General features: G+C 35.0%; 1 protein-coding gene across 1 annotated transcript in view; it reads right to left on the bottom strand.

Annotated features, from left to right (window-relative positions):
- LOC143227539 (uncharacterized) overlaps positions 1–25,944 on the bottom strand; it is a 67,010-nt gene that overhangs the window by 29,721 nt on the left and 11,345 nt on the right. The window contains exons 3-22 of the mRNA XM_076458976.1: positions 16,950–17,084; positions 15,504–15,713; positions 14,748–14,851; positions 13,524–13,605; positions 12,831–13,004; positions 12,440–12,583; positions 11,877–12,098; positions 11,613–11,722; positions 11,263–11,347; positions 10,811–10,978; positions 7,898–8,062; positions 7,284–7,493; positions 6,799–6,908; positions 6,515–6,596; positions 6,144–6,326; positions 4,984–5,766; positions 4,708–4,869; positions 4,058–4,222; positions 1,820–1,898; positions 1,365–1,495 (exon numbers count right to left, since the gene is read on the bottom strand). Coding sequence (XP_076315091.1) covers positions 1,365–1,495; positions 1,820–1,898; positions 4,058–4,222; positions 4,708–4,869; positions 4,984–5,766; positions 6,144–6,326; positions 6,515–6,596; positions 6,799–6,908; positions 7,284–7,493; positions 7,898–8,062; positions 10,811–10,978; positions 11,263–11,347; positions 11,613–11,722; positions 11,877–12,098; positions 12,440–12,583; positions 12,831–13,004; positions 13,524–13,605; positions 14,748–14,851; positions 15,504–15,713; positions 16,950–17,084 — 3,504 coding nt within the window. The remainder of the gene's footprint in view (positions 1–1,364; positions 1,496–1,819; positions 1,899–4,057; positions 4,223–4,707; positions 4,870–4,983; positions 5,767–6,143; positions 6,327–6,514; positions 6,597–6,798; positions 6,909–7,283; positions 7,494–7,897; positions 8,063–10,810; positions 10,979–11,262; positions 11,348–11,612; positions 11,723–11,876; positions 12,099–12,439; positions 12,584–12,830; positions 13,005–13,523; positions 13,606–14,747; positions 14,852–15,503; positions 15,714–16,949; positions 17,085–25,944) is intronic.

Here is a 25,944-nt window from a genome sequence, read left to right as displayed (position 1 = left end):
TGGAATGAAGTGCAGCAGCATATGTCCGAGATGGAGTTGTGGACAGCAATTTCCGAGCCTCAGGATAACTAATGTTATGTGTCGTTTTCAAATGCTGCACCTCTTTTCCTCCAACCATTTTGGGCAAGAATGAAAGTATGAGGGTGAGAACCATTGCAGTTTACGCAATGTGGGTTCATGTCACAGTCATAGGCATCGTGGTCCTTGCCTCCACAACGAGCACATGTCAGGGAACCACGACAAGATGTCTTTGAGTGGCGAATCTCTGACATTGGAAACATCAAGAGGGTTTGGTATGTATGGCGAACCCTGCAAATGAGATAACCTGCCTTGATAGTGGCAGGTGCACGTGGTGAAGTAAATGTTAAAACGAGGGTATTTGTTGGCAGTGTAATTCCATCTTTGCAGTGGAGATGCCTCACTGCAGAAACTCCTTGAGTGGAGAGACCAGCGAGAATCTCTGACTGGGAACGTTCTTCAAATCCTTTCAACAATAACTCCTCGTGAAGAATTCAAGGCAGCATGGGGTGTAACCTCAATAGGTATATCCCCAATTGCCTTTGATTTCAACAGGAGTTCACTGTGTTGGGATGTGGATGTTTCAACTAATATGTCACCAGATCGAAGTTTCTTTACTGATTTTGGAGAGCCAGCAAGTCCCTCTAGTCCCTTTTGAATAAAAAAAAGGGGACATTTGCCCTAAAGGTTTTCCGAAAGAGAATGTAATATAAGAAAATGAGGTACTTGTGTTACTGATGTTGAAGATTGCTGTTCTGAGTATTCAAGACGTGGTCGCTACCCATTGACTGTTTTTTACAATTTTATTTAAATTTTTTGAGGATCCATAGGAAAAGGAAAAATTTCGGTACCCACTGACCCCACCCACCATGGAGCCCTACAAGGGGACGCACTACAAAGTCACGCAAGGACAATGCAGCAACGCCAGGGTTTCGTGAGCACTATACCCAAACACCAGCATCAGGCACAATGTCCACAACACCCGTTGAGAACTTCCAACACTGGTACTTGGTTGACTCTAGCCCAAGTGGACCAGCCGATTGACCCAAGGGGGGCCACCCAAAGGCCGCCCGTCTACAGGAATTCGAGGCCAAAGTGGTGTGTTAGGGTTGGACCCCTCAACCACCAGGATCTTCTCCTCCCCTTCACGGGTCGCCACGCACGGCAAACACGTGGGTGGATGTTTAGATCCCAGAGAAGGTAACCAGATAGAACAGAACCTTCCCTGGGAGGTCCCCTCACCACGTACAGGAATCCACACCGAGGGGTTAACAAAATAGAACTTGTTTCAAATTTGTACAGTGAGAAGGTAGGGTAACCTGTATTTCAAAAGGAACAGAACTTACTCGATGTACAGTGGGGAGTTCCCCTTACGATACTTCCTGGAACTTGCTCCCCATCCTTGCTGGCACACCAGCAGAGTCCAATGGAGTCAAAACACTGAACTGTGGCCCAGTCCCCAGTCTCCTTGTTACATCTGTAATAAAAATTACATCACATAATCAACAGAGTAAAAAGATAAACAGCTAATAATAAGATTATTGCTGTTTAGAATTTTCTATATCTATCATTTGAAAGTAAAAAACATTAGAACATCGGTAACAAGAAAAACTCACTACAAAATAAAAAAAATATACTTTTACAGTTTATAAAAGTTTATCAAAGTGACTATTACGAAGGATTATCCTCATAAAAAGGGATAATCACAATAGACATAATGTTTATTGATTGATATTATAATGTTTTAACACAGATCAAAAACAGAATTTACTACATTAATTACAACACTAAATAAACTCACTTAGGAATAAATACTGCTCCATTGCTGTGTTTATGATATTTCAAGTTCCTTTCTCTCACTTTTTCACAATGTGACAAAGCTGTAAAACAAGCACAAAATATTTCTACTTTTACAAAATGCCAAAACCAGAAAATAATCAAGTACACCAACAATTCTATATTTCAAAATATGACAACACTGTGAATCCTCATTAAAACAAGCATCAATAACCTGTATTATTCACACTCCAGAATATTTTTCCTATAGATAAATCTTAACAATGGTAAATTTAATTAATAGTCTAAGTATTCACATTTCAAACTGAAATAGCTATTTCTTATAACAAACATATGAGTCCTATGAGTAGATGATTCTGTAATTCTCACATGATTCCACAAGACAAATAAGGGTTAATAAGAATAGAAAAATGGTAAAATCACTGACAATAAAACTCCTGTATCAACTAATGTTTATGACACTTTACCTGACAAACTTCACAGCAGGAATGTAAATATAAGTTAGAACAGATATTAAAAAGTCATCAGACAATGTTCGAGTGAAATCATAGTGCTTTAACACCAGAACTAACAGCATCATCAAAATAACATGCTTGTTTAAATAAGAAAGAAAATCAAAGTGCATGCTTTGATATATTTGTTAGACATTTTAGTGTAGAAACAAATGGTTGCTTTGGCAAATCAACATTAAACTTAGCTGGCAAAAATTGTGGTAGAGCATTGTAGGTTAACAAAAAAAAACAGCAAGATATTCAACACGTTCAAACATGGAGCAAGTTCTGCATTGTTGATGTGTGAGGGTATATCATGAAATGTGCATATCAGTGATAAAACACTTATTTATTGTGAGGGCTCTAATCAACTTGGACAATTGCTTGATGTAGCAAAGTTTAGAGAGAACTAATCAACTAGTACAACAGCTTGGTGCAATAGAGTTTAAAGAGAACTAATCAACTAGTACAACAGCTTGGTGTAACAGAATTTAGAGAGAGCTAATAAACTAATATAACAGCTTAGTGTAACAGAGTTAAAACAGAATAATCAACTAGTACAACAGCCTGGTGTAACAGAGTTAAAAGAGAGCAAATCAACTGGTACATCAACTTAATGAAATAGAGGTTAGAAAGGGCTAATAAACTAGTACAACAGCTTGGTATAAGAGTTTAACATTTTGATAAAACAAATCAACTGGTACAACAGCTTTGTGTAATAGAGTTTAAAAATAGCTAATCAACTGGTACATCAACTTAGTGTAACAGAGTTTAGAGAGAACTAATCAATTAATACAACAGTTTGGCTGCAATATTTCAAAAGATGATCTGGGATGAAGAAGATAAAGTTGGAAAGTGAAACAACAAGTAATTAACAAAACACAACAACTGCACGTAGTAATGGTGCTGATCCGTGGCTCACTGTTGACCTGGCAGAACCAACTGGCCAAGAGATGTCAGATGAAGACATCCTTTCCACTGCATCTTTTCAAGACTTTGTTAACATTGAAACTGACCCAACAGATGAGCAGCCAGACTGAATAATGCAGGCTAGTGTTAAAAAAATCATCTTATGATTCAAACAAAACAATGATTTATGTGAAAATAATGAAATGTCACATTGTTTATGTAATTGGAACCGATGAGTTTATTGTTACCTTTTGCTGATCGGATGCATGTCCATTTTTACTTATCAATATCCTTACAATTTTCTTTTGATAACTCATTCTGCTAATAATGTCCACTGTGGCCAATTCAACTATCCAGATGTTTGGACAACCTGGATGAATTAATTCACTATACACGTGTTTGAATTAAGGAGAAGTCACAGTACTGTACAGAAAGGACATGCAACTCCTATATTTCACAGCATTCCAGATCACTTTTACTTCTATTAACACGATAGCTACATCAGCTTTCACAGCAGAAAACGAGATATAATAATTGCAAACTTAAAAATGAAACAATAAGACATTTTGTTTACACAAAATTAAATTTAAAAACAACAATGTTTCTAACCATGTAGATATTAATTTAACAGTATGATTAAAAAAATTGAAATTTCAAAAGCCAGATAAATACTCATTTTTAAGTCTGACAGAAACACTGAATTTTCAAGAGAGTTAACAGCTTTAACAAATTAATACATTAAATATTCATGCATTATTACTCAAATATTACAAACATTAGATCCTTAAAAATAAAAAAAATTCTATGAATTTGTATCATCACTAATAAAAAGAAACACTTACCATGACAAGTTTTTTCACAATCTTCTCTATAGTTGAAATTGTTTAAATTACCACCACATCCACCAAACCTAAACTCCTCGCATAGATCCTTCTGTGCATTAAAGAACCAACGTGGTATAGATGACTTGCAGCGTCCAACATCTTTTTCAGCAAAGCAGATATCCCCTGATATGTGAAACATAAAATAGACAAATTAATGAAAACTGTTTTTATCAAATCTGTTCAACAATTATTTCTCATGGGACAAAAAAAATACAAATATTCTTTATACCAGCTGTAATAACAGCTGAAAATATCTAAACATAAATACCTGCTATGGTACTTTCAGTCTGTTCACTTTTCCTACATATAAGCATTATGTCATCAAGAAGAAAAAAAAGATTTCTAACTCATGTACTCTTCCTGTATATAACAGTGTGATATCATTGGTTTCAAATCTATATGCTTCTCTTGTATGTAATTGTGTGCTGTCTTGAACAAACAGTGGTATTCACTTTCTATGAATTACTTTTTCATTTGATTTTTCACATCAATTCTAAAAAGAATATTCCTGTAAATAGCTACCAGCCACCAGAAAATGAAATAATTCAATGTTAGCACATTCACAAACAAATAACTTAAACTATATACAAGTGTAAAATTACTCTTACTTGGCTTTGGACAACAGACAGCAAATTCTCCAAATGGACTTAAATTACACCGGTGAGAAGATGGGCACTGGCTACCCCGTGGACCACATTTCAATTCATTTCCAGTATTAACATCAATTAATGGTTCTCCAGTTTGACAGGGGTTGCTTATACGTGGTAAGCCTGTAATGAATCAACAACACTTATTTTAAATCAAAAATACATAACATGTTAACTCTACACTAACACAGTTTCATTAAAGAAAAACATGAACAAAGGGAAATTAAGTTCTCTTACACAAAGGAACAGGTGGACACGAATCTGTGCTGCAAGTCAGTTGTACCAGACGGCATTCTTCCACAGAGCTAGAACAAATCACTTCACGACATGGGTCAGCACATTCACAGAGAGGACAGCCACTCTCATCCAGTTTCAATCCTGCAGGACAGTCCATCTTGCAAGCTAACACAGGACATACTGTAGATCCAGAACAATTAGTAGTTTCTCCAGGAAGAGACCTAGTTCCTGCAACCTCATAACCATGGATGTCCACACACCAGCATTCTTTAGTCAAAGGATTACACTGTACATCTTTAAAAACCCCCGTTTCGTGGTCACAAAGAGGCAAAAATACTTGAGATGCTGGGATTCCTGCCTCTCGAGCTCGGTATTCTGCAATAGCTCTTTGATGCTGACAGGCTGTAAGGGTCAGCGGTACAAGACACTGAGTTCCACAACCGTTGCTACAACACTTCTTAATGTCATCACAATCATAATCAGATGTACATTCATATTCACATGATCCTAAAGACTGTGGTACCAGGTATGGACACTGGCCAGGTTTTCCTGTGGTACCAGCTGGGTCACGACACACGTGAGCTCCACATCCATTAGTACAACATTTCTGAGGTCCAGAACAATCACTGTCCACATTGCATTCTTCAGCACAGTGTCCAACCTCCCAGGATTCAATGACTGGACAGCTACCTTGCTTCTCGTCTGACGAAACGTTTTGTTTCTCTGTACTGCTACTCACCGAAAGATTGTCTTCTGAACTGTGAACCAATGACAGACCTTCACCTGTAAGAACAGTTTCAGAAGTACACTATGAAACTACTAGTCTGAGAGAAGAAAACAAACAATATGTTAGCTACTTTTTAGTGAGTAAAATATTCAAACCTAAAACTTATTATGGAACAATCAATTGCTAACTTTTTTCTTTGAAATAACTGATATTGTTTATTGTAGTTTTTCAGCTTTCACACTGCCTATAACCATTAGTGTTTATTAAGAGTTCTTATGACTCACACTTCCTTAAAAACAGATTCTTAATAAACCTAGCAGTTGAAAATGTTAACATATAAACAATGGTTCTAATAAATTTAAGAGTCCTAAACCATACATGATAATCACAATTTAAAGAGCATTCTTAGCTTTATTTCAACAGCATGACTTACCACTTCTGGGGCAACAAATACCAGGAGTTACTGGGTCAGGAACAAGACAGACATGAGTATCTGGACAATGCTGAACTCCAGTCTGAGGATTACAGATCATCGGTATGTTGTTTTCATTTAACATGGGATCTCCTGTAGGGCAATGAAGAAAGGAATTCCTGGACTGTGTCTTCACTCGCATACCTTTCAATATTATAATCATACAGAATAATTAATACATATCATATTCCAATAGCACAATACTCTAAACAACTTTCTGGTAACTATCATTAAATACAGATATAATTACAGTCATGATAAAAAAATACCTATATACATAGATATACCGAAATAAAACAAGATAAAATTAGTGAGAGTAAAAATTAACATACATTTTGGAATAGGAGGACACCAAGTGTCTTCACATACCACTTCTGTCATCTGGCATTTATAGCCCTCAGGACATTTAGCATCCTAGAAAAGTACAAACACTCAGCATCAGACACATGCTCCACTTACAAGGTTCACAAGTTCAAGTGTTATAATCCAACTAAATCAACAAACATGAAACTCTGTCTAAATCACTGTGTCCTGAGCTCCTCTAAAGAAAAGGATATCCTGAGATACTGTTGTCAAAGTGAATACAATAACTGTAGCAAATATTGGGAACACTTACTTTGCACGGATTTCTACATGCACAAATAGGGCACTCAGCATGGTCGTGTTCAAAACCATAGTCACAGCCAAGACGACAAAGAACCCCAGAGCATTCTAATCGAGCACGAACTAAACATGTAAAAAACACTTTGTTTCATACCACTTATTTTTCTCTTTCTTTTAACAAATTGCAAAGATGTTTTTATACACAATGTTAATAACAGCAAATCAATTTAGGTAAAACTCATGATTATTAAAGTTCTCCATCCAATTCTGTTGTTGAAAATACTGAAAAAAAGAAGTAATATTTGAATTAATGATCAAACTAGGGTTACTACTGATTTTCCTCTTCATATAATATAAATAAAATTAATTAATATAATGTACTTTCTCAGCAAGAACAAAGTCTAAAGAGTTTAGTTTTGATGTCAATACATAAATTTACAATTTAATCAACCCTTCAAACTAAACAAATATTTCTTTTCAATAACTTTCATCACTCACCTCGACGACAGTCTACTTGGTCAAAAGATGAAGCTCTGGTCATATTTATTTCTACACCAAATTCGTCTACACACCAACACTCTCCACCATCGTTACACTGGACAGGTTCATACCTACCATCTTCGTGACACTGGGGAACTGACACAGCCAGAAACTCGTCTGCCTCTGTAGCAATTAACTTCCTTCCCATCTCGTGTAAGTACTCACACACTGTAAAAATCAACAGACTGGCTTACACATGTTTAAAACATTCACTGCCATGTTCTCCCAATTCTAGGTTTTTCTTTAGATACACAGTAAAAACAAATAGACACATTTTAATATTTGAAGATTTATCTAAAAACTGACACTGAAGATTCGAATTTCCAAATCTTCCACATCACTGATGAAGAGACATGTTCTAAATGTTTTTTATTTTCATTTTCATTGCCTATGAACATTAGATAACAAAAATGTTTGCAAAATATTTATTACAAACCATCTTTTCACACTAAAGAACTTACAAAACGAACAGAGATTTTTTTCACAATTCTTATCTTTACATCAACTTGTCCAATCTGTAATTGATCTTAATATAACTGAACAATCAATAAAAAATTGTAAAACCTACATACTTGTGGGCAACCCTTTAGGTTCAGGATTAACACATACGGCACCACAAACATCAGATGGACAACATTTTTTAAAACCTTCACATTCATCATCAGCAGTACATGTGTTGTTACCACAGTATCGAGGTTCAGCAATATACTGGGGACAGTTTCCTTCTTTGGAAGATTCTGTAAATGACAGAAGTTCCTCAATCAATTATATGGCTATAACTTAAAATAATTTATATAAAGAGGGTTGTATTGGGTGTCAAAAAAAACCAGAAAAACATAGACTCTCCAAAAAAAATTAGATCCAATTAAAACAATACTAGTGTAAAAAATCCATTCACTAGAAGTGTGATATTTCTATATGTTTTTTTATTTCCAAAAAGTAAAATTAATTTTAATTTGTAATTTTGGATCTTTATACAATGAATTTTTGAGACCTTATTTCCTGGAAAGTTTTGTTAAATTTGTAAGAAATAAGCCAAAGTCATGCTAATGTTACATAGTATCTTAAGAAAACAGAGTGAGTGACCTGTAAAACTTTTAAACAGAACAGTGGATCTTGTCCAATCATGTTTAATAATTTCAATCTAACCAGTTTTGCCTGCACACTAAGTGTTGTAATATACAGCTTGTAATAAGATTAAACTTGCATTGAAACTCCCACACATTTACTAGTGGAATGTGTTACACACCACCAATTTACAACTCAAATCAGGCCATCCTTCCAAACTAAGCAGCCAGGCAAGCAGAAACCGGTTATGGATGTCACTAGAAAGCCAACAGTGACTTTGAAAGATTTGCAAAGTTCCATGTCTGAGATGAAGTCAGTATTCATATACTAGCAATATCTCAATTCCTACAAAAAACTAGACTGTATGGGTGAATGGAAAGAAAGAAGCCATTACTGAAAAAGAATAATCTTAAATATTCTGTGGAAGTTTGCAACAAAGCATGCAAATTATACTCCATACCTGTAGTAAAAACGTTTTGTGGTCAAGTGAGACAAAAATTGAGCTTCAGGGTTTAAATTCAAAGTATCACATCTGGCACAAGTTCAACACAGCACATCACTCAATCAACACCATCCCAACTGTCAAGCATGGTAGTGGCAACATCTTGTTACATGGATGCTTCTCTTCAGCAGGGACTGGAACATTTGTATGAATTCAGAGGAAGATGAATGGTGGAAAAGTCTAGTGGAAAACCTGCTCAAGTCTGCCACAGATCTAAAACTGGGCCAAAAGTTCACATTTCAGAAGGACAGTAACATGAAGCATAATGCCAAAACCACACTGGAGTGGTTTTAAAAGAAAGAGAATGCCCTGGAGTGCCCCCTTCCCAAAGTCCTGACATGAATCCAAAGGAAAATTTATGAAAGACTTAAAGATTGTAATCCATCATCAATCCACACTGAACTTGTCAGAATTGGAGCAATTTTGTTTTTTCCCAGGAAGAATGGGGAAAAATTACACCATCGCATTGTGCAAAGCTGGTAGAGATCTATCCAAAAATGACTCATGGCAGTAACTGCTACCAATGGCACTTCCACAAGTACTGACTTGGGGAGCTTAATAGTTATACAATCAGCAAACGTAAATTTATATATGTCCTCCAGTGGGACAGCAATAAGCCTCCGGACTTATAATGCTAAAATCAAAGGTTCAATTCCTCTTGGTGGATACAGCAGATAGCCAGATGTAGCTTTGCTATACAAAAAACAAACACACACAAAAATTTATATATTCTTCTTTGTAGGTTGTGATGACATCCAACCTCCTTTTCGTCATTTGTTTTAAATAAAAACAAGTTCACATTGTTTGTATTTCATCACAATGTGACATTAGTAATTGTAAGGGTAAATACTTTTGCAATGCAATGCATATCTATGTATGTTTGTAGATTTTTTTTACATTTTTTATTTAATTTTGATTTAAATAGTAAATGTTTTTTACATATAAAACTTTTGTACTTAAGAATGATTGCAGTGATCAAAATGTCATACCAGTTTTAAAAATAAATCTTACTTACTGTAAAAGTTTAACTTGTAAAACAAAAAAGTGTAATAATATGACTGTGTTGCCACACAATATACTGTGTTACCACACACGGACATTCACAACCAGTTGAGCTCCATACAAAATTTACTTACATGTCCACAATACAAAACTTAGTGTCTTAAACAGCATTATCAGTAAACCACAAAGGCAAACTTTTCCTAATGTTTTTAGCCCCATATAATGAATTTTACAAACATTTCTCTTGTACAAAGTACATTCTTTTTTTAAACAAAAAATATACAAAAAGTAATTTTATACGGTTCATAATTTTGAGCTCGTGGTTAGGAAATTTACTGATGATTTTTGGTCAATGAATAGGGTTAACATTATGTGTGTAATAAGGCATGGATAACTGTACATTAGACTGTAATTTTTCTATTTTTATTAAAGGTCTGTTCCAGAATACTAGTTGTCCATCAGACAATATGGGTAATTACATTTGTCATCTTAAGGTATCAATTACTTTTCTAGAGTTAGTAAATCTTCACTACATTCTTAACTACCCATTACAAAGATCTTACATTATGAATAATATCACACACCACTCAACACCAAAGTCTTTTATGACAAATAATGCAATACACTAGACAACACCCAGGTTTTACATGACAATGTAATGCATTACTCAACACAAGGTCCTATGTGACAAACAATGTAACGTATTACTCAACACAAGGCCCTATGTGACAAACAATGTAATGCATGACTCAACGTAAGGTCCTATGTGACAAACAATGTAACATATTACTCAACACAAGGTCCTATGTGACAAACAATGTAAAACATGACTCAACACAAGGTCCTATGTGACAAACAATGTAACACATGACTCAACACAAGGTCCTATGTGACAAACAATGTAAAACACTACCTATCACAAAACTTGCTGGGCAGCATACTCCCATGTCATCTTCTGGGTTTTTCTCACAAACAAATGTTTTCAAGGGACAGGAATTCTCTCCACAGTGTACTAATTCTTGGGTTTGGGTGTCTAATAGAGGTCTTCCTTTACTACACATGTCACCCTGTGTCCGATGGCCTATAAAATAATAAACTCTTTATCACAGATATAAGTTATGTATTCTCCTTTTTCATAGGTTCTTCATGTGTTAAAATTTCTGTACATTTAAAACCTTTATAAAAATGAATTCAAGAAAGTTCAAATATGTTGGAGTTCAAAGCATTATTAAGAGGAGTTTTAAACTTGTTAAACAATATACAGACAATATTTATACCACTACTCATGATCTCTCTGTTTATAGTTTAGAAGTTAAAAGAACAAAGTGTGTTAAATGCTTGTGTAAACCAATACAAACTCCTTACATGATGCAACTGGAGGACAATGTATGGACATACATGGATCTTCCTTAAGAACAATACACTCAGACCCGTGGGGACATTCCACATCCTACAAGTAAAGGTAAAGTACTTTGAGAATAGTAAGTTTGTATAAATGAGACAAAATGTAATCATCCAATGAAAAAAAACTTTATATGAAACTAATTTACATTAGAATATCTGGAAATATAATTAAAACCAAAAGCTAATATATGTATCTCAAATAAATCAAAGAAAAAATAAACATTTGTTTCATACTTTGCAATTAAAAAAGCAAGCTATATAGTTCTTATGGTATTTGTTTCCCCTTCTCGGGTTTTGCAATCAGAACTCACCTGACACGGGTCATCACATTCACACTTAACACAGCCCCAGTCATCATACTGAAAACCAAACTCACAGTGAAGATCACATGTGGTATTTTTGCATACTGTGGCATCAGGATCTAGAGAGGAATTACAAGATGTGTTTCAGTATACACAAACCAAAATTCGTATAATAAAGGTTTAAGTGGATATCAAAGTGCTGAGTATACTAAAGCAACCAATCTAACAACTCTTATATTTAGATTTTGTGTGTGTCTGAAATATATTCCTTACTTTGATCACTCCTTATTTGAAGAAGACAATCCACAGTACTAGAGGGTCCAATAGTTCCACGTATTTGAACACCAGTAGAATCCACACACCAACAAAGAGCGCCATTAGTGGTGCACTGTTTTGGTAGAAACTCTCCCGTTTCGGTACACTGGGGGACATAACCTTGGAATTTTGCATTGTTGCTGGCTAGTAATTCCACTACAGCCTTTTGTTGCAAACACACTGAAATATATTACAGTCATTTGAATACATTATGGACATTTAGGTGCATCATACACACTTAAGAATAATTAGAATAAAATGTTGGACATTACAAAGCCTCTGTTTTTAAAACACTGATAACCTCTCCTTCAGATATCTTTATTAACATTAATACTTTTTAACATTAAAATGTTTTTATGGAAGTTAAATTTTCTTTATGTGGATACTTTGATGTATTGGTGATAAATGTGTATGAATTATTACAGCAATTGTGTCGTTACATCACTGGTGTCTTTACTGAATGTTCTATGAAACATAGCTAAAAATTATGAGCCACCAAGCAATAGATGTGGTACACTTACACGTCGTATTTTCTGGCTTGACACACGTATGCCCACACACATCTGAATAACAACATTTTTTTACATCAACACAATCCATATCTGACTGACAGGACCCACCACACTCTTCGTTATCCACTTCTGAAGGACATGTGCCTTGTTTATCTAAACCACAATAAATGATTAAATCTCATTGATAAATATTATACAACATATTGGAAGAATCCAAAGAAAACCATTTCAAAAAATACATTTCATGGATTTACTAGAAGATATTTGAACATGCAAAAAAATAAAAACAACCTTTCTTATGAACGTTTTAATTTTCTGATGGTTATTATTGGTATTCTGAGGATCTTCAAGTTTAGTATTACACAGCTATATTTCTATTATATTTCTATTTCTAACTCACCAACTAGGGGGCAGCACACTCCATAATCATTTCCTGGTAAAACATTACACAGATAGCTATGTGGACACTGAGGCTTGTTTGGTTCCATGCCACAAAGAATAGGATGACCACTGTCCGGAGATGTGATTGGTTCTCCGACAGGACAAAAACTGTCCAATGTTCTAGGTTGTTTACCTGTTTAATAGCATTATAATCATGGTTTTAAATTACACTGTAGCAAACTGACAAAAAAACCTACAGTAGAATAAATTTGAATGTTGACCATTACCTTTGTAATTTTAAATGAAGTTGTTACAGCTCATAAATCCAAAGTTATTATCAGTTCTTCCTATTTTGAATGTGCTTCTATGTCGAAGTAATATTTTTAATCTGTACAAAGTAAAATCTTTTTTTTATATAATAATTAAATCATACAACAAAGGCAATACTCAAAGCAGAAACAATTTAAATGAGTATGGTACACAGTCCAAAGTACATTACAGTAGAGTGTACAGTCTAATCAAACAGTAAGGATAGTATTAATATGTACTAGATTCTGGCTTTACAAATATAAATATGATAGAAGCAAAGAAAATACTCAAAAACTGTGAAGACCACTAGGGTAGAGAGAAATAAACTTAAATTTACATTTCTGTGAGTGAAACAAATAGAGATGCAATTTGCAACAGTATCAACTGCTGTCCACAAACTTACAAGTCGGTAGAGGAGGACAGACTTCCTCAACACAAGGAACTTCTTCCACTTCACATTTCTGGTTTGCAGGACATTTAACCCCCTGTAACGTTCATTCACAATATTACAGGCTTATTTGGAATAAAACAAAAACTACACCAAAATCAGAATAATTTTCTTTAGGAATTTTATTAATTTCTTTAAAATCATATTATAAAAACACAAAAACTCTGTACTAAAAATAAGGGCTTTTACTCCGATTGTCTACACTTCATTCAAGCAATACTAAACAAACAAGGACTTTTACTCTGCCTACACTTCATTCAAGCAATACCAAATAAACAAGGACTTTTACTCTGATTGCCTACACTTTATTTAAGCAATACTAAACAAACAAGGACTTTTACTCTGATTGCCTACACTTCATTCAAGCAATACTAAATAAACAAGGACTTTTAACTGCCTATACTTCATTTACACCATCATAACCATTAATCAAAACAAGTTTCATTTAATTTAATTCCAATCTATAATGGCTTCTTCAACACCTACAAATAACTATGACAATGATTTATTAAATTCTCAGAAAACTAAAATGTTAAACACTTCCTTAGTAGCTAGCTTTGAGTTCTCCCATTAATATCTACTATTGCTATCAATACTGACTGAATCACAGAAATATTCATTTAAACAGAATCTATCAGTTTTTTTTACCAACCTCAACAAACTACTTGCTTCAGTTTACCACTGACAGTAGTGTAAAGTACACATTACTTCATCAATTCAATACAAAGATCTATGGTATAGCTCAGTCACTGATGTTAACTGTTAGACATAATCCTGGCCTCAAACAAAGCAATAGAATACAAGATAACATTGTTGCAATATTATCTGTATTTCACAGTTTGTTTTTTTTAAATCATATTTATAAAAATGTAAACAACTTTAAACAAATAAACAGAATACAATAGATAAGTTCTAAATAATGAAGTGCAGGTCCACTTGACAAGTAGATTGAGTGATGGCAGTAAACACACAGGTTCCTTTTCAAATATACAACATTTAAAAAATGTTTAATCAGAAGAATTCAATTTCAACAAAACAGCTTCCCAGTAAAATATGAATATGCCCACAATGACCGAAAAGTTTGTTTTTAGAACCAGGCCTATGTCAGCTTTCATTTCACGACCATTCAAATACATTATGTATTATTCATGTACAAATTTAAAAATAAGAGTTCCGTACCTTACAAGGGTCTCGACACTCACATATTGGACAACCATAATCATCAAGCTCAAAACCATATGGACACAACATTCGACAGGTGTGGCCAGCACACTTGTCTGGTGCTAAAAAATAAAACAGGAGAAGGTGTTTAACAGACATGAAATTTCTTTTGATTCTGTAATTCTAAAGTCGTTGTCTTTAATTTTTGACAAAGAAAAATAGCATCATAGTATTAAATTTGTTCTGCAACTCTTAAAACTTAGCAATAATTTAATAATTTTCTAAAATGGATTACTTACGTCAAAAATACACCAAGCTTAACTTAGAAATAATTGCTATCCTGTCTATAACTGTGAAAAGAATCTTAACCATGTAAATTAAGAATCCATAACCTTTAAAACCATAACCACCATTTAAAACAAGTTCATAACATTATAAATACTCATGTACACACACACACACACACACACACATAAACTTGAGTATACATACATCTGTTAAAACACCATTCTAACTACATGGAGAAGAATTACTTGGTGATAATGTCTAATTTAGACTTTTAAGATTCATAAATTAATAATTTTGAATAACAAATTTTACAATTATATATTATAACTAGAGTTAATTATTTAAGTTTCTCTCCCATACAAACTTTTGAAATCAAAATATCAGTTGAGTGACTTAACTGAATAATTATTTTATACATCAAGCATATTTATTTATCTTTGTAATATATATACACACATAGTTATGTTTTTCCTGACAGACACTTACCACTACAGTTTACTATATTCAACGATCGAGCACGGGTTCCTGCAATTTCAAACCCTTGCTGGTTAACACACCAGCACATTTCAGAAATGTCATTACACTGAACTGGCTCAAACTTCCCACTTTTGTCACACCTGGGAATAAAAGTGCCTTTTCCTTCAGGTCCCAAGCTTCTAGCTTGTCTTTCCAATACCAAGCTTAATTGCTGACAACCTATATAGAAGAACATGATGTATGTTATCATATTAATCATTCAAGAAGTAAAATATGACTTCTTGTATTAGTGTATGATTTCCTTTTAGTACAATTTCTGATAGTTCTATTTTCCAAAGCTCTCTCTAGAAAGTTTGGTGGTTTTATTTTAAAGATAATATAAAACAGGTTAACTTACAAAACATTTGATAGTTAGAAATCTCTTTGACAAACGTCACAATGAGTATATTTTACTTATACAATTTCATTAAATATTCATACACGTGCATGTTAAAAGATGTGTACAACTTCACCAGAATACTTCAACAAATACCATTTTATCAGCTTTACACACAGAATAGTCACCAATTTTCTACAGAAATTAACCTGTAATTATTCTAAACGGATCTCACAGAAAATTGTTACAAAATTAGTACAAGAAATGTCTACATTTCTTAGTGCTAATATTTAATGTAGTCGTCTTTGTCACTAGTGATATCTTGGCATTTTTGCAGCATTGTATCTACATAGTGCCCCAAAGTCTGTGGAGTAATTTGGTTTCATTGTTCTCAAAGCTGTCTTTGTTGTACTTGGTACTTTTGTTAAGCATAGTGCCCAGAAAATCTCATATTTGTTTTATAGGTTAGGATCTATAGTTCTGATGGCCATTCCAGTCACTGAAGATATCCAGAGCTTGCCAAACAAGTTCAATACATCTTAGAAATGTGTTTTGGATCATTTACTTCCAGAAACATTAAATTCTGCCTAATCAGCTTCTTAGAGGACATAGAACATAGCATGTTCCCACCAAAAGTTAATATTAATGACAGACTAATACTCTGCGGTACTTGTGATTCCACACAATTTGTGAAGATGGCCAGCACCATCCACAGATACTGCTGATCTGATTCAAAGAGTTTGGATTTATACTTGTCTAACATAAGCCCTTGAGCCAATGATCAAGAAACATGTTCCTTTATAAAAGAGTTATCTCTTTGATATATATATATATATATATTTTTTTTTTTTTTTTTTTTAGTGCAGTAATGGTGCTACTATTTCCCCAGGGGCCACACTCCTGCAGCATTCTTGAGACTGTACATTTTAATGGTTTTTCAGGTAACTGTTTTTAGATCTCTAACAGTTTTTTCCGTAAAACCAATTGATTGTTCTGATAAATTTCCACATTAACATTTGTGCAATTACATAAGAAGAGAAGTATATTCTTAAACTTTTACAATGAAATATAAAACGTACCTGTGTAATGAGGAGTTACACATTTATTGACACAACCATTACTGCAACATTTTGTTTGTCCTCCACAGTCCTCATCAACCTCACAGTCTGTTTTTTGATCAAAACATTCCCTTTCAGAAGATGGTGGACAAACACCTGGTTTAATTACAGACAAAAGAATATTATCAGTTTCAAAATAACGTGATCAGCTATAGTTTAGTAATGAGTAACAAAAGGTGGTTAGTTTCAAGGTAAGGTGATTAAACTATGGTTTAGTAATGATTAACAAAAGGTGGTTAGATTCAAGGTAAGGTGATTAAACTATGGTTCAGTAATGAGTAATAATAAGTGGTTAGTTTCAAAATAAAAAGAATAAATTATACTTTAGTAATAAGTAGTAACAGATTAGTTCCAAAGTAAGGTGATTACACCATAGCTTAGCATGGAGTAATAATAGATGGTTAGTTTCAAAGTAATATGGATAAATTATAGTTCTGTAATGAGTAATAATAGGTGGTTAGTTTCAAAACAAGGTGAATAAACTATAGTTTAGCAATGAGTAAGAATGGATGGTTAGTTTTGTTATAAGATGATGATTAAACTATATCTTAGCACTGAGTAAGAATGGTTGGTTAGTTTCAGAATAAGGTTAAAACTACAGTTTAGCAATATCTAACAGTTTCAGAATAAGGTGGACAAACTAAGGTTTACTAGTTAGTAAAAATGTGGTTATTTTCAAAATAATCTCCCCCAGTGACACAGTAATATGTCTATGGACTTAGAATTCTAGAATCTGGGTTTCGATACCCATAGTGGACAAAGCAGAGATAGTCTATTTTGTTGTTTTGTGCTAAGCTCTGAACAAACATATAAGGTGAATGAATTATGATTTATCAATGAGTAAGAAAGATATTCTGGTTAAACCATCACATCAAATGATTTCATAATAAATCATTAAATCCTTGATTTTATAAAATCACAATATAATTTTAATAAATTGTATTTAACAATCTTACAAGTTTCATTATGAAAACTACACAACTGTGGTGTTACCATCTGTTTACCACTAATAAAACAACGCATTTTGAGTTTAAATTAACCAAAAGGCGATAAAATTACATTCAATTAGCAATACTCATGATGTTATAAAAACACGTAGATTCAAGAAGTTTTGACAGAAATGAAATAAAAACCACCAAAGAGTTTTCGAAACGAGTACCTCTCTTCTTCATGGGCAAAATGAGGGTTCCCTGAGAAGAAACGTCCACCTTAAGAAACTGTTGGGGTTAGAGGGGTTTTATTTCATTTCTAATTTGCTATACTGATGGCCAAGTTTATTTATAGTTTCGCTCTAAATATGTAATTTATTCTGCTGGAAAGTTATTATTTCTTGTATTTTAAATCTACACTTGTTACGTTTGTACATACATACATACATATGGCCTGGCATGGCCAAGCGCGTAAGGCGTGCGACTCGTAATCTGCGGGTTCGCGCCCGCGTCGCGCCAAACATGCTCGCCCTCCCAGCCGTGGGGGCGTTATAATGTACAGTCAATCCCACTATTCGTTGGTAAAAGAGTAGCCCAAGAGTTGGCAGTGGGTGGTAATGACTAGCTGCCTTCCCTCTAGTCTTACACTGCTAAATTAGGGATGGCTAGCACAGATAGCCCTCGAGTAGCTTTGTGCGAATTTCAAAAACAAAAAAACATACATACATATAATATATATATATATATATATATATACACATACGAGTGCAGAATATATATGCGCACACATACACGCGCTCATGCGGAGTTAACAAATTATTATCACAAAAAATAAGTATAAAGTTGGAGAGCAAGGCTTTACACAGCTAATAAACAACTAAGCTTTAATATTCTGTTAAACACACAACGCAAACACTGCTATATACAAAGCACAAGATACAAACGTTTATAACTTAACAAACATTGTAGTGTGTGTTTGTGTGTGTGTTTCTTTTAGCAAAGCCACAAAGGCTATCTGCTCAGCCCACCGAGGGGAGTCGAACCCCTGAAACATTGTAGTAATAGCGTGGGCTACTTTAACTTTCAAGTTATGAATCGGTAAGTTTCAAAAATATCTGCATTAAAAAAAACTGATGTTTATAAAGGAGCCTCAAAACTTGTTCTCTTCTTTTTTCGCGATTAAAGGACAATATTCAACAACCACCATGTCCTCAATATTACATGTCAACTAGTCATGAGGGTGGATAAAGGTGTGTCGTAACATTTCGGGTTCAATAACTTCAAGAGCAGGAAGCAACATAATACAGGAAGAGATGAGATATAAAATAACGGGTCACAATCAGGAATATCGATTCCAGTCGATTATGTTCTTTTCGTTATTACGTCTAAATTAAATCATGTATTTGTAAACAAATATAAATTTTGTTTTAAATTAATACAGACTAAAATATCTATTCACCTCTGGGGCATAGGTAACTAATTTAATAATCATGCCCAAAGATCAAACGATCTTTTTGGATGTGTTTTTTTTTAAATCAGTTGTGTCAATAAATAATTTTGTAAACAAGTTACCAATCAGTAACTCTAACGGATAAAAATGTAACTAACTAATCATCCGGGAACATCAAAATTCTCGATGATAAACAAGGAATTTGTTATATAGGTCGAGAGAGCCGTCGTGACTCAACTAATTACCATGCATTACAAATATGTTACGGTTGTGAACATTCTACTGTATACCATAACAAGTAAGGAAACATTCAAGAGCTATATTCACAACCCTGTACAGTATTGTGGTAATATAGTTTTGCAATAACACGAACTTGTCGTTTTCCTAGCGCGAATTCTTACCCGAGGAATCCTATGTACAAACATACACACACGTTACACCACAGGTATAAACAGACACACAAGTTACACTGTAGGTATGAAAGTGTAGAATAATTTAGTTAAGTACACTTTCTAGTTTAGTATGATATAGACATTCTATATATTCTTACATCAAATTAAAGATGCTCTTACTTCAAACTCAGATGAATGGAACATCTGTCAGTTAAACTAAAGGAAACTTGATACTGACTCGTCCATGATAACGATTTGTTATATAAGCATTTGGCACTTGAAAAACGTGCTTTTTATAACAACTCTGAAGATATAAATGTGAAAACTAACAGCGGTCAACTTTGTTCGATTATAAAGTACGTATAAACTTTTAGAAAGGTTGTAAGTTATCCCCGAAGATAACTGATTAATACTCCAAATCGCTAACTCTTAGGATCTATTGTTGTTAAAAAGACTAGAATTTGTTGTTGCCAAATACAGTTACACAAAACCCGAACTTTAAACTATCCACTGAACCACTGGGAGTGGGGCCTTAGGATTTGATTGTCATTCTTATAACACAAACATACTTCCCAAGTGTAAAGAACAAATTTGTGGCAACAGAGCATGTATAACACGAGAGATAAGACCTTCATATAAATAAGAGTGAAGAGCAGTGGGTGATTAACACTCATGCTGATGACATCTGTACTGTATGTGGACAAACTACTACAATGCAATGAGTATCTAGTTCATTTCTCGAATTACGAACCGCGCTTTCCTATGAATTTCCTGCATTTATTTTAAATACAATACTAGTGAAACTAACGATATCATAGAACTATCTGAACAAAGCCGGATGGTGGCGCCCGCCCATTCCTGGCACTTAGTATTTCAGGTAATGCATTTTTAAAATTGTATCCTGCAAAGCATTCTGCAGATTTATCAGAATTATTATGAAATTTTACGAGAAACAAAATTAGATAAACTATTTACTACATGTCAAAACCACTAAAAAACTTGTGAATTGTTTTTAGAAAAATGTAATAGAAAACACTGAAGCATAACGAATAACCCCCCAGTTATTGGGGTGATGTATAATATTTGGATAAGGAAATTTAAAACTGCTGCCCAAAGAAAATTAAACCAGTTCTGTTAACTGGTTCACCTATCTACTGAGTGGCACGCCAAAAGATAACGCATTTTAAATAGATTTTCATAAAAGAAATTGTAAGTAACAAGTTAATAATTCATAGAAATTATGTCAGAAGTAATATGATTAACCGTTAAATGCAAATATTTAACCAAAAGAGAAAATTGATAACTGGTTTTATTCCATTGAAACGACTGCCATTAGAGGGCATAATTATAAACAGAACAAAATACCAGTGATAAACAATTTCAGTTATCAAACAAAAAATGGCGAAATTCGACTTCAAAACTAAACAAATAAAATAACGAACATATATAATATTGTTCATAAATATAAGTAAACCATAATATGCAGTAAATGTTAAGTCAAAGTATAATTAATTACGTTCACCATTAATTTGACGTATAATTGCTACAAGACTAAGAAGGTCCAAATTTGCCATTTTGATTTATATTTTGTAGACAACATATATTGTGGTTACCAATACAGCTATAAATGAAACTAGACTGAAAGTCTCGTAATTTTCGACCTGCACAAGAGGCCGCAATCATTATGTGTCGAACTTCCAAAGCCCTCTAGTCGATGTAACAGCAAGGTAATCCCACCTCACAACTTACAGTCGTTTTCCACCTAAGCTAGACGTCTGGATAATTTTGTTTAACTTCAATAAATTTGTCAAGCTAAGATGATCTCAACCTGATTAAAACTTAAACGTTAGTGCAAAAATTGTTCACAAAATATACACACATCTCACCTGTCGTATGAATGCATTGAATTTTAGCCAATATAATTTTATTATATGTCACATAAAAATGTACATATCAAACATAGTTGTCAATGAAATAGACTGAAATAACTTGAATATTTTTAATATAGATATAATACAATTAATTCGGATTTACTTGAGAATTTTTGGCGAAAATTGAAACAAATGTTTGAAAAATTAGATATGTATACATATAGACACACACACACTTTGAAAATAATTACAAATTAAATGAAGTTAAATAGTAAAATCATAAGGAAGGGCTGCGCTGAAAACAGTAAATCCAAACCTCTGACTAATTATATATGTTATTTTAACTCAAAAAAGCCTAAACAAAATCACTGCTTCAACTGAAAAGACCCCAGGGTACAAGCTAGAATGTGGGATTATAAAATGTACCCTAGGTTTTGGAGGTGACTGAAGAAAGAGGGTCCACATAGCGGTGGGGATACACCATCTATCAGTCTTAACCTCCATTTGCCAGTCTCACATATGAACTATAGAATGGTAATAGATATAGAATAAGAAACTGATATTAGGAGAGCGAGATGTGGGTGCTCAAGCCCACAACATCCCACATCTTCACTGCAGGCGGTTGTGAGAAGGTGACTGCTCTCCCAAGTAAAGAATTATCTGAAATAAAAAATAAAGAGTGTGTGTGGGTGTTCATCTTGTAGCAAAGCCACATCGGGCTATCTGCTGAGCCCACCGAGGGGAATCAAACCCCTGATTTTAGCGTTGCAAGTCTGTTGGCATAAAAATAAAGAAATAAGGTAGTACAATTTGGGGTAAGAAAGATAAGAACTTACATCTTCATGTTAGTATTCAAGCCCCCAATATGGTAGAAAGGCACTAATTAACAGCGCAACGTTACTTTATGCGGATGTACACCTTCCCGCATATAAATCCTTGTTTAGAGCACGATACTCAGAGTAGACTTGATGAATGGGTGGTGGTTGGGAACTATACTAGTTTCGATTGTTTTTGTTTCGACTTGTTTTTGAGTTAAAATAACATATATAAACACACACTCACATGTATGCAACATGTAAAGCACCTAAGATTGTTTGGTTGGTTCTTTAGTGTTTATTGGCACAAAGCAACCAGGCTATCTGCACCAAACAACCGGTCAAAAAAAAAAATAAATTTAAATTATTAAAACTTGTAAAAAGGAATGATGTTAAAAACAAAACAAAATTTTTGAATTAAAAACTTGAATAGCGTTAAAAGGCCAATGGCAATGACTCTGTCCATTATCAGGGGTAAACCTGTGGACATAAGATGTCTAAACTGATGTCATCGTTCAGAATCGTAACAATGGCATAACAGCAAAATGTGGACTACTGTGACTTGAGTGTTACACAGACCACACACTGGTCTCAGATAAAAGAAAACAAAGTTAAAAACTGTGAACAACGCATAATCTATTTAAGACAACTTCCTCCTTCCGATCCTTACGGAAACAAGACGGACAAAGAACAATAGAAGGTTTGATTTGGAAAAGCTTATTATCATGTTGTTCACTCCAAGTTGACTGCCAACTGTCGTGAAGCCGAGCCTTGAATACAGGACCGTAGTCCATATACTGGACAGGCATAACGGTAATAGCACCAGAGCTATTACCAGCTGTGATGTCAGCGAGCTCACTCTCACGAATACCAACATTCACTGATATCCAGAAAAACTGAGCAGAAGTAGATGATAGAGAGAATTGGGCCAGTCGGTTTTGAATATCGACGAGAACAAGGTCAAAACTCACGTGAAGCGATTCCAGAGCTGACAGAGAGCTAAGTGAATTGGTATAAATAGTACAGTTCGTGTAGTACATAGCTTCTATGTGATCCAGTAGAGGAGAAATGGCGTACAGTTCAGCAGTGAACACAGAAAGTGTAGAGGGTATTATGTGTGCAACAATCGAATCACAGCAAACCATGGCAGATCCCACAGAGACACTTGATTTTGAACCATCTGTATAAATGGGAATGGAAGGATGGTTCGAAAAATGTTCGGCAAACAGAAGGCGATACTTCCAATCAGGAGTATCTGTCTTGTTCAGATGACTCAAAGAAAGGTCACAGTTGGGGATAGTACTTAGCTATGGTGGGATGGGCTGATTTGTGGATACCACTATGTCATCCAAAGATAGATCCAATTCATCCAACTGCACCTGGATACGAAGGCTAAAAGAAACAATGACATACCATCTATTATGAAAAAGTGTGACCCAATGAGGAAGGAAAACACAACCCCATGTGGGATGCTGTGGTAAAGATCGAAGTTTTGAAGCATACATTAAAGACAGTTGCAAACAATGTAGAGGGGGTTCATGGAACTCCATGCACAAACTCTGCATTGGAGAAGTGCAGAAGGCCCCTAATGATGAACAGGGTCCAACATTTTCAAGGCTGAAATCCTGGCAGGATCATAGACCAGAGATCCATTGTCTGGTTTTGATCGAATAAGAACACTCTAAGAGGTGGAAGAGAGGGCATGGAGGATGTTCGGTGCCTTTGTACACTTGACACATAGCTGCTCCATGTGTGGAATAAAATTCAGCTAAAGGTCAGAGATAAGCCTAAAGAACTTTGCCTCAGGGACCACGGGAAGCGCAACTTCACCAATACGAAATTCAGGATCAGGGTGAATACTCTATTGACGGCAAGGTGCATGCAAACAGTTTTGGAGAGAAAAGATTAAAACCGTTTGCTGTGGTCCACTTCAGTAAATGATTGAGGGCAGTCTGTAGCTGCCGTGCAATGTACCTCACATTTGACGGCAGACACGAGATGCAAAAGTCGTCGACAAAGAGACCGTTTGCAACTGTATGGGGTAGCTGTCCATGATGCCATTAATTTTTATAATGAAAAGTGTGACACTCAAAACACAGACCTGAGAGACTCCAAGTTTCTGTGGGAAAGAATGGGAACGTGTCGAATCCACAAGGCCCTGGAATCACCAATTCATTAAAAAATGTTTAATAAAAATCGGTCAATTGCCATGCAACTAATACGATTGGAGATCTCGCAAGATAACATATCTCCATGTTGTATTATAAGCTTTTTCAAGGTCAAAAATACAGAAACAAAATGTTGTCACTTGAGAAAGGCTTCCCTAATTGATGTTTCAAGACAAATCAGGTGGTCCATGGTGGAGTGCTGTCTGAGGAAACCACACTGAGTAGGTGAAAGGAGGTTGTTTGATTCGAGGAACCAAACAAGACGAGCATTAACCATCCTCTCTAAGATCTTACAGAGGCAGCTCTTCAAAGCAACTGGATGGTAGTTCAAAGGAATCTTGGGATCCTTCCCAGGTTTAGGGAAAGGGAGTAAAACAGCATGGCGCCAAGCATCGGGAAAGAAATTATCCGGCCAGATCCAGTTAAAAACAACAAGGAAAATAGCAAGAGAGGCAGGAGAGGGATGGCGCAACATCTCGTAATGAATATCATCAGGTCCAACTGATGTACTGACAGACTGATGAAGAATAAGTTTAAGTTCCACTAGTGTAAGGGGGCGATTATAGTCATAGCGACGATCAACCCAAAAAGTTAGAGGTGATTGTTCTGCCCGTGTTTTGATGGCTAAGAAGATGGGAGATAAAGCAGAAGTACTAGAAGCATGAGAAGAGCTTTCGCCGAGAGTACTGGCGATACTCTGGGTATCAGCAACTTCCTGGCCATCAGAGAATAAGATTGAAAGGAGGCAGAAGGATATTGGCCTCTTACCTTTCGAATTTTGTCCCATATGACTTTGGAACTAGTGGTAGAAGAAATGCTGGAGGTGTATTTAATCCAAGATTCCTTCTGACTTTAACGTCTGACTTGCCCAGCATGTGAACGGGCCTGCAGAATATTTACGAAAGGTATCCCAAGCCCGTTTATAAGCTTTTCTTGTTATGAGCAGGCAGAATTCCACCAAGGTCGAGGACACTGTGGGAAACGTGTGAGGTTTTAGGAATACACTAAGTAGCTGCCTGGACAATAGGTCAGTTACTGCTGCCAGTAAGTCATCTATCGATGACTCACAGACAGGATGGTAGGACCAAGTTCTGAGAGAGCAGTGAAAGAAGGCCAGTTAACCTGATCCAACGTCCACAGAGGCACGCGGATCGGATGGCATCGATCACGGCCGGTCTCTCTCAAAAAGATAGGAAAATTATCACTGCTCCGTGGATTACCGCCAACTCTCCAAGAAAAGTGAGTGAAAAGTGAAGGGGAGCAGACAAAAAGATCTATAGTAGTTAAACTGACTAGGTGCATGAAAATAAGTATAAGAACCAGTATTGAAG

The sequence above is a fragment of the Tachypleus tridentatus genome, chromosome 9, assembly GCF_004210375.1.
Source record: "Tachypleus tridentatus isolate NWPU-2018 chromosome 9, ASM421037v1, whole genome shotgun sequence".
Taxonomy (NCBI): domain Eukaryota; kingdom Metazoa; phylum Arthropoda; class Merostomata; order Xiphosura; family Limulidae; genus Tachypleus; species Tachypleus tridentatus.
This window is presented reverse-complemented; position numbering and strand designations above follow the sequence as displayed.